Here is a 16,208-nt window from a genome sequence, read left to right as displayed (position 1 = left end):
TGTCCCGTTTCACCGATATATTGTTTCTTACAGAATGAACACTTAAGCATATTAACCACATCTGAACTTGTAGATGTGTAGCAGGATTTGACTTCATGTGCATAACTTTTGCGGTGCTCTTAATTTTGATGTCACTTTGAGGCTGCTTGCAGGTTTTGCACCTGGGGCGACAACATGCTCTTATTACGGGTGAATGATGATGGTTGACTTTTGCGTGCGCTAACATGCCTTTGAAGTTCCTGTTGCGACGATAGTAGCTTTGGTACATCCGGGAACGCTTTTCTCAGACACTCGTTACTTGATAATATTGGGTGGTATTTTCGCAGGATGTTGTTTATGTTTGGGAGTGCATTAGAATATTTTGTTATAAAGGCTGACGGTCTGTCAGATTATAGTGTGGGCTGTTTCTTCGCTAATTCCGACTGTCTCTCCAACCTTAACGCGACATCATAAGCTCCATCGAGCGCAACTTGTGGATAGTTTCTTTCTGCTAGCGTTCTAAGGTCCTTTAGGTGGTGGGTTCGTTTCCCACCTACGGCCAGTTGTTTCCATCGACTTTCATCTCCATTTGCTGAGCATTTCTTCATTTCTCCTCATGACAGCACCCGACTTAGCTTCCACTAAAGCTTACCTGCCAGGTCTAAGTGATCATTGTATAACGAGGTTTGGCTTACGCGCGTCTGTTTCTTCTATTAAATCGTCCAAACAAATTCGTGATTACAAAAATGCTGGCTTTGATTGTATTAACCAAGCGTTACAATTATGTATCCTTGATTATTTTCTTAACTCCCACTCAAGAACCGCGGAAGAAAATTGGTGCCTAATTTAGCAGGAAGTACATTCGCTCATTAATCGATTCATTCCAGTTAGACGTATAACTTCTAACTCTCAGACACCATAGTTCAATACACTTCTTAAACGCTTGCTGGATAAAAAGAAGATACTTTTTTGGTGCACCAAGACAGCCAATAATGCAGAGCGTTGGCACGCCTTTGTCACTGCTGATTGCGAATACAAGCAAGCTATCGCACTTCCTAAGAGCCAATTTTATCGAGTTAATCTGCCTTCAATTCTTCATGATATCCCGCGTAATTTCTGGAATACAGTCAGTGAGAAGAATTCATCTTCGATTGAACTGTGTGATGAAAATGGCATTACTATAGCCCCCGATGACTGCTGCGAAGTATTAAACTATGTATTCGTGTCATTGTTTTTTGCCACATCACCACATGCTTATTCTGACATCCCGTTTGTTGATTACATTTCTGTGAACCCTGTTTCTTTCGGTGCTGTTGGTATTACTAGCTTGTTTACAAAGCTAAAATAATTTTTTTGTGAAAGGATTGTTCATATCAATTCTAATATTCTGAAATATGTGGTGACGTATTCTGCTTTAATGCTGTCGCACATATTTGCTCAGTCACTAGAATCACCGACCCTGCCAATTTGCACCAATTGCAATCAATTGCTCCGATTCTTCAATGACCTTTAATGTTAATAAATGTAAAAGCATGCGTGTCCCACGGACTGCCTCTTTCCCTGTTTCTTTCAACTATGCCTTCAATAACACACCATTAGGCTCTACGGTATCTTACGAATATCTTGGCATACATATCAATTTGCAATCACCGACCCTCCCTTCCCCCAGATCGGAAGGGAGGGAAGGTGGTTCGACTGCATAAATCAGGTCCCCCTGACTCTTCATTTAATCGTAGAACCATATAATTAGCCGACATTACCCTCTAATGTCGTGGAACATGTCACTTGCTCGCATCTTATCACTTTTCTGGAATCAAACTCGTTTTTCACTAACTGTCAGCATGGTTTTAGGAAATTTTTTTCATGTGACACTCAGGTCTTGGTTTTTACTAAAGATTTATTTAGTGCTGCAGACAAAGGACTTACAATAGATTGCATATTCTTGGATTTCGCGAAAGCTTCCGACTCTGTCTCACAAATTGCTTTACCTCAACTTGCGTAAACTTAATATCGATACTAATATCTTGCGCTGGATTTAATGCTTCCATTCTAGCCGCTTCCAATATGTATCTGCTAAAGGACATCACTCTTCCATCGCTTTTGTGCACTATGGTGTACCTCAGGGGTCTGTTTTGCGTCCACTACTCTTTCTCAGATTTATTAATGACCTCCCCAAGTTCGTTACTTCTTCCACGAAACTTGTCGCCGATGACTGCGTAGTTTACCGCGTCATTGCTAATGCCTCTGATCATGCTGTCCTGCAATCCGATCTTGCCGTCATATCTTCTTGGTGCTCCGATTCTTCAATGACCTTTAATGTTAATAAATGTAAAAGCATGCGTGTCCCACGGACTGCCTCTTTCCCTGTTTCTTTCAACTATGCCTTCAATAACACACCATTAGGCTCTACGGTATCTTACGAATATCTTGGCATACATATCACTAATCTCTCGTGGAACGTACATCTCCAATAGATATTTAATAAACACTCACCGCATGCTCTGTTTCACACGTCCCAATTTTTCCAGTGCGACTGTTCACGTTAAGTCACAACTTTATAAAACATTGGTACGTCGCAAGCTCGAATATACCTGCTCCATTTGGGGACCTTGGTAAAGTTAATCTTACAAATCTTCTTGAATCACTTGAACAGGGCCGCCCGTTCCATTATATAAAATTATGCACGTCGCGAAAGCGTATCATCAACGAAACTGACGCTTGGTTTGCGAGACCTTGCAGTACGTTGTAATTTTATCGGCTTATGCATATTTCGTAAGATTTACTGCACTAATCCCGTTCTGAAAGATGGACTGTTCCTTCATCCATCCTACACTTCACCTCGCATCGATCACCAAATGAAGGAGGGGGGACCACCATGCAACTCCAACTCTTACTTTCAATCATTTATACCACGCACTGCCGACGAGTGGAACCACCTTCCTGCCTCCATCACTGCCATCTGGGACACCTCTAATTTCAAGAATATTGTCAACGATTACACATGTACTCGCCACTCATCTCAGCAATGCCCCCGGGCCTTAAGAGTATATTTACTAATTAATTAATTATTATTAATTAATAAAACCATGTCCTATAGATGGCAGCGCCGAGCCTTCCACTGCAGCAGAGCTTGAAAACATTCGGCATGCCGCCATTCTCGCAGGCAGCATGGCAGATGTCGATTATTGAAAACATACAAAAAAGGTAATCTTCTGTGTTTCTAGATTAATATCATGTCACCTTTAAAAGGTTTGCTTCTGAAATCTGATAGGGGGACAAGACACGTCGGCTATTTATACATGACTCATCGAACCTTCCGGCGTAATCGCTGGCGCTGACGTAAGTTCTAGAATTGACACCACCAATCTCGTCTCGCACGCAATCTGATTACACAAAGATCTGTGATTTGTAGAATCTGCAACAACATTCAAGAGAATTTCAATACATGAACGCTCGTCTGGTGCATATTTTGATCCCGTGTATTTGTTCCAATGAGGAAATTTGAGTGTAATACTTTTTTACCACTGAGCGATTCTATAGAAACGGTGGACGGAAGCCCGGACCCCTATAAGGTTTAGAAAGCTAGTAGTGCTTGGATTAAGAGCCTGGTAGTATAAATTCAACTAGCGGCCATGGGCGAAGGCCTTGTGAGTCGCCTTTTTCCAAGGTGATTCCTCACAACCGTCACCGCTTGATCTCACCGCGGTGGCTCCCCTTTCAACATGTGTGTATGCGGGCGCGCGCGTGCGATGCCACTGCAGCCAACGTTGGTCAGACCTCTGACGACGCGCTTTCTCCTCATACACGTTAACCGTCGCGTCTTGTATGCCCCTGGTATCCTCCGGGAGGGTGTTTTCGCTGCTCAACAGCACATGCCTGGCATGCTTGCGATCGCTGCCATTGCTTCGCCCTTCGAGCTGAACTGGTATTTGCGAATAGGCAACGAAGCTGCCACTGCTTCTTAGAATACCCGTTTAACCTTCGTGGCATTCTTTAGTTTATTTAATACAAACGTCTCTTTCTTTAGCTTTTCGCGAGGTCTGTACTGGTATTTCAAAAGCGTAATTTGCCACCGAGACGGTTCTATACCTACAATGTCAGAATCTAGCCTTTTCATGCTGTCGAAAATATCGTTGCAGTTACCAATAAGGAACAATGAGTTGCTTACTGTGCTGGCCTGCTATTCATAGAAAAGAAAGCACATTTTGACAAGTTCGCTTTACAAGAACGCTCTTTCTTTGAAAGCACTCAAGCCTGTACGTAATGGACTTACTTTGCAATGTATTTTTCGATGTCTAGATGGTTCAATGGCTCTATCGACGAGTTTGTCGACCAAGAATCTGTTGCAATTTTCGCGACCACAGTTACAGGGGCAACCAGAATAAGGAAGAACTGCAGACAGTCCGCCCAAACAACACCACGAAGTCCACCCTGAACATGAAACAATAACATTTAGATGACGCTTAATCCACTCTCTGATTGTTCTGGTAAAAACGGAAATTGAATACATTTACTCTTTTTGTGTACTTACTAAACACTGATAAACGCCCAGGAGGTAGCACATATAAGCTGGAGTCCAATTTGATTTCTTATCGCACAGCCGATAAAATAATTGTAGTTGAACGGTCTTTCTACACACGGACAAACTTTGAAGAGCTTTTAATTCCAGCAAAGCAGGTGCTAACTTTCTTTGCAGGTTGGTTTTCATGAGTAAACGAACCTTGTATCCACCCTGTGGATTCGCTCTGGCTTATTTACTGATTTATTTTTCCTCAAGGTTCACAGGTACATTAAAGAGAAAGGGGGCGATAAGTTTAGTACAATTCGGTTAAACAGCCTTGTTATAATTTATGACAGCAGTATGTATATAAACACCAGTAATGATAAGTAATACCTAAGAATGCACAAGCTATAAAAATGATGAAATGAAATTGAAAAAATTACTACTGAAATGATAATTACCTACGCTTTCTTGATGTACACCTACAATTCCACAATAGTGCTCTAATGCTGTCCAAGTAATGTTTTACATGCTGTAAGCTCTACATGTTCGACAAATTTTTATTTATGACCTAGAACCTCGGCTTCGCTTCAGAAAAGGGGGTATGTTCCACCTATTTATTTTACTAGGTATTTTTAGTAGTACCACAGATATATTTATGCTCAAAGGATTGGTTATCATCGTTATTATATAGCTTGCTAGAAAATTTGGAATGACTTTCTATTTCAAATGGTCATGGACATTGAATTATTGAAATTCATTTAAATTTTATATTTTAGACACTACTCATCAACAGGTGTAAGAGCTCTATTAAATCAAGCGTTTTCTGCGACAGTTCTTACGCTACGCAATGGCACATTCATTTCCAAACAATATGAGGCCAACAGCCGAGTGAAAAGGGTTGGCGATATCATTATTACATAGATGACATGCCGAGCTTCAGCAGTCCAACTCTCCAGAACACACGGAAGCATGCGCGGAAATATTTCTTCTTATTTTTGTTAGATCCCATTTAAACAATGTCCAAAGAAGTTTACAAGCTTGAGGAACGTAAAAGTGAGAATTCTTCTTTTACGTGGCAGTAAATCAGGAATTTATAGCGTCACGTACAAGCAGTATAGAATAAACATGAAATTCTTTTGTTGTTTTTTTCACCGGAGGGAAAATTTTGGTTTTAGACGTATAGGGGCGCTGAAACTGCATAAACACATGGTGATTCACACAAGATTCGCAAATGGTACTCAGATGTGGCATTTTTCTCTACATACAAGAAACTTTACAAACGAACATTTTTACTCGCGAGGGCAAGTTTACAGAAAGCACAGTCACTCGTTCATGACGCCTCCTTTACTGCCGTACGCAATTCTTTCAGATGTCTAATCTCTGCGAAACTTATTTCATAGAGCACTTCATACTAAGCGTTAACTATGGGTGCCTCAGTTTTGTATAACATGAGCCTGTACACCATACGTTTAACCAGGGAAAAAAGCAGCGTCAAAAGATGGAAAAGCGTCCACCCAAAAATCTTACGCAACAGATGCGTTTCTCGGAATATGGCTTACCAGTGCTGTGTACAGCGTCCCCGACATCCCTATGAACACGTTGCACCACACAAGCGGTATGTCGAGCACTGAAATGAGAAGCGTTGTAAAGATATTACTTTCTCCGTCACCGAACTACGCTTTGTCGCGGAATCCTTACAAGAATACCGAACAGAAAAATATGCACTTCTGCGTAAGAAGAGTGCAGATTCTTTAAATTTCTGTTGAATTAACCAAATCGCGTTAGCATGCCGAAGTCTATCGGAGTGCATCAAAATGAATAATAATAATAATATTTGGGGTTTTACGTGCCCAAACCACTTTCTGATTATGAGGCACGCCGTAGTGGAGGACTCCGGAAATTTTGACCACCTGGGGTTCTTTAACGTGCACCTAAATCTAAGCACACGGGTGTTTTCGCATTTCGCCTCCATCGAAATGCGGCCGCCGTGGCCGGGATTCGATCCCGCGACCTCGTGCTCAGCAGCCCAACACCATAGCCACTGAGCAACCACGGCGGGTGCATCAAAATGAGAAGAAATAGCTGCACGTCTGGCGTCTCTGTACCCCACCTGCAGATGACTAGATGGCTATTCCTAGATGACTACGAATAATTTCCACTAAAGGTTTACTTCCGTGGAGCCGCTTTTGAGCACATATTTGGCTTTTAATGGCATCACAAGTAAGTTCTTGGGTCCCATGCGAGTCTACGAATCGGACATAAGAATGCATGTGTGACTCGACATGCGGAAAAAAAAAAATGAGTTTAGGCAATGGGACAATGTTTTTACCGCTGTTTCATAGAACTTTCCTTCGGATGTACGGAAATTGCCATTAAGAATGAGTGATCTCAAAGACACCTATATGACCATTTTGAGGAGATTAATTCTCCAAGGGCCTTATGGCGTAAAACTGTTCCCATCTGCTTGTATTGCAATACCTTGACGTCAAGTTTACGTAACCGCCAACGCTTGGATAAGATGGCGACCCACTGCCATTGTTTGAACCACCCAATGAAACCCTCGACTCGTACATACGCGGTCCCTTATGTTGGCTTACCAAGTAAACTCTGTTGTCTACCTGGGCAGGTTCTGCCTATATAATTGGCTGACAATATTGCCAGGACAACTTCGTCTCATTCAAGTTGCGCGCTTCGTATTGGACTGTGCACACCGTACCGTGGTGTTGTTCAGCAACAACAGGCAGCGATCTTCGTAGCACGAGTAGCCGTTTGGACCCGGCTCGCAATCGCCACGTGCACGAGGTGTCACGCGAGAAGAACAAAGAAGACGGTTCGACGCCAGTTTTAGAACGCGACTGCCGGGGATTCTTAACGACCGCAATGACTTTTAGTTGTGGGCACAGGTTCGCCCTTAATAAATATCGTTGTTATGTTAACCAGTGTTCCTCAGCATCGTTAGCATACAGGCGAGGAAAGCGCAGAAGTTGAGAGCGTTTCAGAGGGCCTGTGCTAACGCAGTGGAAGCAGATAACCGTTTGAGGCCGGTAGTGCCAGCGTCTGCGATTTGCATGCTTCGGTTTGCTTAGCTTGCGGTGACTGGTCGAAAGTTGCCGTGGCATGCAGTGGAAGGTTAAAAATGCCGCTAAAACGGATTGTCAGCGAAGAAGACTTGGCAGAGCAATGTATACGTGTCAAAAGGGCCCGACAACGTTATACTGTGACGCAAAAATTTTATTCTAGGCAAAACAATCCATTCTATTTGGTAGCTGCAAGTAGCCAGTGCCAGAGTGATCTTCTAGCAGCAACCTTCTATTGCTTACGGAAAGGAGCCGTCTTCGACTATTCTGAGAGAACGTTCAGTTCGGCATATTAATGCATCCTTAACGCGTACGCTTGAATTTGACGTGGTGAGTTTCCGCGGCTTTGGGACGTCGCGTGACATACAGGCAAAAGGGGGTGCAACCCGAAAACTTTTGAATAGCGATGGGCCTATGGCGAAACAGGCATAGAGACGTAAATAAATATTTTACGTTATTTCGGTTGAATCATGCATAATCAGCGTGTACACGTTATGGCAGGTTTTCGCGATTTTCGTGAGGTGGCATGATAGGCAGGCGAAATGGGGTGAACCGCCAATTTTTTTTACAGATTGTGGAGAGCTGATTGCAGAAATGGAATAGAAACAAACACTTTGGAATACATTTACGTTATAGTTGCGCTATCACGCATCTACATACAAGCGAGAAATATATGTCAATATTGTGACACGACAATAAGGGTATTACCTTCGAAGCACAAAAATTAACCTTTTGAAATTTCTATAAAAAGGACCTGCTCTTAGCTTTATGCCACGCGTGACAATCACAAATATTGGCTTAACCAAACCTTTAAAAGGCAAGCGTTGATCTATACTAGAGTTCGTCGAACGTCACTTCAAGCCCATGCGCGTTCTCCACCGTTTCCTTCACATGTCCCTCATTCGGTACGAAATTCTGCAAACTCATACAAAAAATACTCGCATATATGTACACACGCTTTCAATTTCAATTCAATTTTTGTCTTTCGTTTCTTTAACATTAACAATGTGAAACTGAACGAAAAAAAAGCTTTGCTTCTCTCGCTCTCTACATGTGCGTGTGTGTATCTGTGCGTGTGTGCCTGCGTGCGAGCGTGCGCGCGCGCGTGTGTGTGTGTGTGCATGCTCGTGCGTACGTGTGTGTGTGTGCGTGTGTGTGTGTGTGTGCATGCGTGCGTGTGTGTGTATGTGCATGCGCGTGCGTGCGTGCGTGTGTGTGTGTGCGTGCGTGTGCGTGCGCGTGTGTGTGTGTGTGCGTGTGTGTGTGCGCGTGCATGCGTGTGTCTGTGTGTGCGTGCACGTGCGTGCGTGTGTGTGTGCGTGCGTGTGTGTGTGTGCGTGTGTGTATGTGCGTGCGCGAGTGTGTGTGTGTGTGCGCGCGTGTATGTGTATGTGCGTGCGTGCGCGTGCGTGCGTGTGTGTTTGTGTGTGTGTGTGTGTGTGCGTGTGTGTGTGTGTGATCCTTTTGTTTGGGATCGCAAGTTAGCCTAATTGCACACTAAGTTACGGATTAGCGCAAACCAACCTTTTACCTGTCGTAATTCGCTTTGATATTTCAGTCGTGTTCAAATAAAAGTTAGCTATTTGGTGACTTCACACATACAAAAACATATACTTATAGAAAATGTCTGACAAATCAAACACGCACATTTAAATAATGGCTTATTGACAAATGAAATGCTATTGCTTTATAGACGTGGATCACAGTAGAATGTAAAGATGCGCCTTCATTGCGCAGCGAGAACTTAATTTGCCCTGCTACAGGCCTCGTTGCTTAAGTCAATGAAGTTCTCTGTTCAGTAATTAACTGCTATATTTCACGCCACTTCTCGTCCCTTCGCGGGACTTCTAGAAAGCATAAGGTCTAAAATTTACCTGTGAGAAGTGCGAGTGATGCAGCGAAAACAGACAAGGCTCCGACGCTTAACTGTAAGCAGAAATGGGCTACTTAATATCAAAGACCACAAGCTGCCGCATTCAGGAGACAAGCATATTAGTAACATAGGCATGAAATTCATGACTATGAGTGTGTTTTTTTTTTAACGCCACGCCATGTCGCAAATTTTGCTAGCAAAACATAATACCAATGTTTACGTGTCCCATAGGCTTGCAATATTAACCGTCACGATGGTGCTGTTCAATGAAGTAAAGTAAATTCATCCTCCCCTACAGTTTTACATTTCACTTGTGGCCATGAGGGGGAGGGGCTATTTTTAGGGGAAAGCGCTTTGGGCTAGCGTAAACAAGCTTCCACTCCACAGATGTGTCCAGCTGTACGCTGGTACTAACATCACGTGGTTCCTCTCTTTTGACCGGTAATAGTTACGTGGGTTTTTATTTTTCCAAGTGTCTGTTGTGGGCGTAAATAAATTATGCACATCCCACGCACTGTGGCAATCGATGAAAGTGAAGCATTCCGTCCTGGATGCTTTGGTTGACGATAATTAGCAGTGAAGTTGACGGATAAAGCTTAATTTCGTGAACGTTTAGCTAACACGAGAGTGGCGAGTTGATGTTAAACGTTGCTTTGCGGGCACTACTGCTGTTTATCTGCGTATTACACAGAACACACAGGGAGATGTGTTTGTTTGAGGAGTTGTTGTGTGCCATATTGCGTAACCTCTGAGAGGGTTGAGCATAGTCATTGCCTCACATGGCACATCGTATTGTGGACGAAGTATTAAACTTGAATGGGATTACGGGGCTGTACGTGCCAATACTACAATCGGATTATGAGGCACGCCGTAGTGGCGGACTCCGGATTATTTCTGACACCGTGATGTTCATTAACATGTCCCAAAATATAAGCGCCCGTGCGTTTTCTCTTTCGCCCCCGTCGAAATGCGGCTGCCCCGATTGGGATAAAATCTACTACCTCTAGCAATGCCATAGCCGCAAAGCTAACGCGGCCTGCACAGAAGTGTTGATTTGATGGTCGACTGCGGCGCTGCTTTTGCACACCCTGCGTAGTTTGTCCGCTTGACATATTTCCAGGATGTTTATTTTTCAGAAATAGCAGCAACGTACTGTACTGTACCTTGAACTTAAGCTTAGTTAGTTTCCCCGCAACCACAGTCGTGCAGTAGTAGGCTTTGCTTGCTTTCTCACGTCACCTCCCCCCCCCACCCACACCCACTTTCTTGTAGGGGAACTGCTTCTTTTACTCCCTACAGTGCTATCTACGTCCCCTCTGGATTTGCACTTTGCACTTTAGTAGAAAGGCAAGTGCTGCAGTTTCTGCAATGCTTGTGAGGGGACTCACGGATCATTACAGCTGTCAAGAGGCTAATGTGGTGATGGTGACGGCCAGGGAGCTCCAGAGGGCATTGTGCATATTCGACACGGTTGGGTGAAAACGAGTTTCTAGCACCGCCTTTCTTCTCTGACTCGCTCCTGTCATATATAAGGCACAATCAGTTGTCCCCGCAAGAAGAGTTACCAGCACACGCAAGCACACAAACGATGCTCTTAGAGTGTCGTCGTACAAGTGTTACGCTTTATTGTGTATGCTTGGGTTGAACGGAAATGCCTACTGGCTACTGCAGTTCATACAACTGGCGCAAATGTGTTAAATGGATTTATATATGCTTGATATACACGACATCAAAATAAGAAGAAGAAAGTCCATACACCGACTTGAGATGAGGTTGTCTTTATGATAACACATATTCGGTCACTTTCAGCTTCTGCAAACCAATCATTCAACTGCCACATGGAATCACACTGTATTTTGTTGTTAAAGCTGCACCCGGATACAGACGACGAACATGTCTAAGAGGAATTATATTTATACATATTATATTTACTTCCATGTGTCACATATTTTCAATGTCATGCACACTGCTGTCCGAAATTTTTTACCTCTTGCATCTTTCATTCATGAAAATGAAAGATCAATGATTAATCGTTAGGGAGATTGACTTACCGTGAGGAATATGTATATCACACATGCCGTCAAGGAAATGGTGCCGTTGAATCGCAAGCGAATATACTGGACAGAAAAGAAACAGTGCAATATGTTTTATGCGCCACACGCATATTTCTTCGTTATCCTGAAGCCAAAATGAAAACATTGTAATGCTAACCGTTTGTCATCAGAAGGTGTTTTACAATGTACTATTAGTGCTAAAGTCAGAGGTTCTTCGCATAATATGTGCTTACTACTTTGGTGTAGTCTAGAGCCAGTAAGCCCCTCACATTGCAGGTTTGGGTATTGCAGTCAGACAGGTCGCGGTGCGTACATCACGCGGTGACATTCGCATTTGCATAATTTTTCACCGATGTGCGCCGCGAAATCAGCTGAAACTTCAGGCTAAATTCCGCGCGCCATTCTCTTCGGAGGAGCCACTCTGGCAGCGCGCGAGGTCACGTCACCGGCAAAGCGATTCTGTGGAAGATTTGCGTGAAACGCTGTCCGTGCAGAGGCTTCGCATATCTTCGAATTTGCTGTAGTGTCGTCAGAACTACGCGGAGATTGAGACGCCTAGGAAAACACACAGTGTGGTGTCTCCTTCTATTTCTGTGTCGTTTTTCTTGCGCTACAACATATGGATGACCTACTAGCGTACCCATTCTAGACAGTCTCGTCTGCCTATGGAAATGCGCTGTGCTGCAAGAAATCGCGAGAAAAAGAAACATGCTCCTTCTCACCAACTCCATACGGTGCAGCTAAAGATATGAGTTGTGTCAGTCAAAGAAAAAAGCGGTTACAACAACTCCTTCACTACATATGATCATTCATTCCGAAGGGACTCTGCTCGGTTGGCCAGGTGAATCACGTAAACAAAAAAAGAACATTAGGTTGGGATTTAAAAGAGCTTAAGCTGCAAATATTGTCGCGTTCTAGTTACGGTGAATCACCAGGCAGTCGCACAATACTAACCAGGAAAACTAACTTTTTATTGAACGAACTTTTCCCCAGAAAAAACAAGTCACGTCGATCAACAAGGACAGCGGCTCGCACAGTCGTCGGTAGTCGAAATTAATGTGTGTCGAACGCGTCGGCTATTTAGGCACGACTCATCGGGCGTTTAGTGCAGTCAGGGGTGCTGTCGTACGTTCTGTAATGCACCCAACTATTTGCTTTGCGAACGCCATCTGATTAGACAAATTATTTTGCTATAGAATTCGCGACAACGTTCCAGAAATGTCCGTAAGAAGAAGGCACGTCTAGAGCACAGTGATACCACTGAGACATTGGTGAGCCGATGAAAAATGGTCACGAAAGAAATGCATACGTGTCTTCATTATGGCTAGAATTTTGGTGACCATATTTATAAAAAAAAAGCTAGGGGACAATCATACACACGCATGCAAAGACAAGCTGCATCACAGCCCAAGAAGGATGTGGTGATGTACATGGCACTCGTTAACTGTAAATGACCTTTTCTGCAAAAAGCCTCTAATGCACTTACAGGTCGTTCCTCAGCGACATGAACAAGACATACTGCAGCATAGTAGTTGAATACAGTGCATAAACTGCTAAAGTAGTTAATATAGGTACAGCTGCTTAGCAGGCGACAAATCTGAGAGCCCTTGCTTAGGTGGTTTGACATCTGCAGGTACCGCCATGCTGACTTCAGTGCGCAAATTTCATATGACTTTCCCTTCAGATATGCCCTGAATGATGCAGAGTTGCATTCTTTTATATAGGTTTGTCTATCAATGTGTTTTAACAGAGCCCCACGACTAATTCGAGAAAAGGCTTTAGTTTATTTTATAACCTCTCTCGTGCTACATAAAGTGGTGTTAAAACAAAAACGAGGCAGTACAGACAAAAAACTTCTGTGCGCGTATGCGGCTATATTTATTCTGTTTCTTTCGATTTGTTTCATATCAGCAAATGGGACAATCATACGATGTTCCCACCAGCCCATACAGTGACCCTGTTCCATTTTACTATACTCCTCAGGAGGCACATAATTCTCTCTGATGAATGTTTAGGTCCGACTTATTGCTTTCACGTTAAGCATTATTAGTACAACTGCAGAAGCAGAAGGGAGTTGCAATTCTGAATTTTTCAATGAGTTTCCTTGTGTCCACAAATATGAATTCTACGTGAATTATAGAAAAATATTTCAGGTTTCAAACGCCTGTCCACTACTTTATTTTGATTGTGCTTGCAAAGCAGCAATCAACTTAATAAGTTTGCTAGAGGAAGCTACTGCGATCAAAGCTACGAAAGAAAAACTTCTAAGATGGCCAAATACTGGCGTTGCGCCAAACAAGCAGACGCTTATCTTGTAACTCCTTTCAAGAACACATTAGTTGCATATTATTATTGCGACAGCAATTATATGGACACTCCAGGTGCATTTCTGTTGTCAACGTAGGCGTCACCGTGAGGTTCCGTATAAAGTCCAAGGGCGATAAAATCGGCGTTGCGTGCCGTATGCTGTATATGCAAGTTGAAGCCTGCGAGTTTGAACCGGCGATCGCGGCTCAAACTCGCGCACGCAACCTAGGAAAGCGGGGAGGAAGCGCGCCATCTCCCGTCGCGCACAAGGCTCCGGGGGCATGGTAGGGAAGGGGCGGGGTAGCGTAATACTCCGAACGGCCTCAGCGGCCGCGCGGGCCCGCCCGGCCCTCCGTATCTTGAAAGCAATCTGCGACTAAGACAAAGTCCGTCTGTGCGCTGGGTTTTCGCCGCTCGGTTCGCGTTGATGCGAGATGCAGCGCGAAGGTCAATACGCTCTCTGCTGCTGCCGCTCTTCCTCACTCCAGCGTTCTGACAGCCAGTTTCCACAGTCATCCAAGGAGAAGCATTCGTGTTTGCTTGCGCGCGCGGCACCATGCTTGTGAATTTAGTTAGATTGCCTGTGTTTACGAGTTTATACGGCCGCTAAAGCTACCATCCTTGCTTCGTCTCACTGTCCCCTAATTTGCTATCGTAATCGATGCTTCGGCTTTTGGGCCAAACTGCCACTTCTTATAGTTATTAGCACATATAAAAGAGGTACATCAAAATATCCATTCAACGCGTTCAAAATCGTTTTTTTATGCGAAGCATATTACTGGAGCTCAACCCAGCTCCTCAGGTGCGGCGGTGTCGCCTTCAATACCACGTGGCACCGTGACGTCACGACAGAGGAGAAACGGGGCTCCAACTCGCGCCGTCGCTCGCGGCGTCGCCTTCAAGGCTGACCACGTGACACCGTGACGTCACGACAGAGGAGAAACGGGGCTCCAACTCGCGCCGTCGCTCGCGGCGTCGCGGCGGTATATAAGCAGCTGCGCTTGCCTCTGCTAGACACTCACGAGGTGAGATGCCTCCTGGAGACAGAGCTGCTCGTTGGAATGAGAAGCGAAGGTTGCGGCGTGCTACAGAGACTGTTTCTAGGTGGCTTTGCTACGGCGCAGCGACTACGCGCCCCGCATCGGACGCGGTGAGCGTCGAGGAACGCAGCGTCCGGCGCGACAACGAAATGTGCGCCTGAGCAAGCGCCGCACGCCTGAGCCTACGGCGACGACACCGGCTTTTCTGCGACACGAGCTCCTTAACGCTGTCGCGTTAAAATAAAGGCTAGTATGCTTCGCATCCTGGGCTTAACCTTAGCTAAGCTACAGCCAGTTTCTTTCTTTAGTCTTGAACTTGAGGTGTTTTCTTAACATATACAATTGCATACACAGTGCTTCAACGTGCTCTTCTTTAACGTTGCTACTTACTTGAACTTTACTGGCACACAATTTCACATTTAGGACAAGCTATCTTTTTTTCATCCTACAATTCAGCTAAAACTCTGGAACACAGCTAAAATATTATAGTTCGAACGCCAAACTAGCGAATCGATTAACATGCAGCGTCAATGAATAAGGTCACATCTTTTTTTGCGCATCTAGTGCGCACTTGGCACGCTCAAAGACGACGCAAAGCAAGCAGAAATAAAAGAGAGCATTACACGTACCTGCTTAAACCAGATGAAAAGGAAGGTTATATATTGCGAGACATTTCTCTCTGCGAGCACGGATAGAATACGAAATAGATACTTGCCTCGAATACGGATGTGATGCGAAGCCTGTAGAGCACGGGCGCGAAAACGTGAGTGGCCAAGGGAATGCATAACAGAGGCGTCACGTAAGTCCAAGCCAGGTGCCACCCATAGGCATAGAAATGAGCTGGCAGGCCAATGAGACCGGTCGATGAGAAGATTGACACCACAGAAGAGGCTGCCAGGGGAAGGGACTTGAGCATCCTGCTTCCGAGAAAAACTTCTGCCGCCGTCACCCGGCTGCCGGGGTCAACGTTAGCCGTGCGGAAAGAGAAGTAGAGGCCGACGGAGAGGTTTGTCGCTACCAGGACGACGAACAATATGTACTCCAAGACTCGCACCATCTTGGACAGCTTCTGGAATGAAGTCGAGCAGTGGTGGGTTCCTTGTAATTTTGGAGCTATTGAAACTTTAAACAATGGACAAACAAAATATCGCTCGGAATAACTGCCGAATTCTACCGCTCGGCATAGGTGCCAAGGATGCATGGAATAGTGATGCGCGCAATAGTTTCCTGATTCTTTTCCTCGCGATAATACTAATAATGATTCTCAACCGGGATTAGTAGGTTAGAGAGCTGGCGCTCATGAGGCCATCCACTCAGCTATTCCAACGCTAAAATGACCACTTTCGTGGTGCGTGTTTGCCGTTTACGCTCTTT

General features: G+C 44.5%; 1 protein-coding gene across 1 annotated transcript in view; it reads right to left on the bottom strand.

Moving 5' to 3' along the window:
- LOC135899197 (sodium-coupled monocarboxylate transporter 2-like) overlaps window positions 1-15,812 on the bottom strand; it is an 82,165-nt gene extending 66,353 nt beyond the window's left edge. The window contains exons 1-5 of the mRNA XM_070539579.1: window positions 15,550-15,812; window positions 11,485-11,550; window positions 9,435-9,486; window positions 6,043-6,110; window positions 4,253-4,410 (exon numbers count right to left, since the gene is read on the bottom strand). Coding sequence (XP_070395680.1) covers window positions 4,253-4,410; window positions 6,043-6,110; window positions 9,435-9,486; window positions 11,485-11,550; window positions 15,550-15,750 — 545 coding nt within the window. The 5' untranslated portion in view covers window positions 15,751-15,812. The remainder of the gene's footprint in view (window positions 1-4,252; window positions 4,411-6,042; window positions 6,111-9,434; window positions 9,487-11,484; window positions 11,551-15,549) is intronic.
- Between the last annotated feature and the right edge of the window lie 396 nt (window positions 15,813-16,208).

Source organism: Dermacentor albipictus, chromosome 5 (genome assembly GCF_038994185.2).
Source record: "Dermacentor albipictus isolate Rhodes 1998 colony chromosome 5, USDA_Dalb.pri_finalv2, whole genome shotgun sequence".
In the NCBI taxonomy this organism is placed as follows: domain Eukaryota; kingdom Metazoa; phylum Arthropoda; class Arachnida; order Ixodida; family Ixodidae; genus Dermacentor; species Dermacentor albipictus.
The sequence above is the reverse complement of the archived record's forward strand: the minus strand, read 5'-3'. Positions and strand labels throughout refer to the sequence as shown.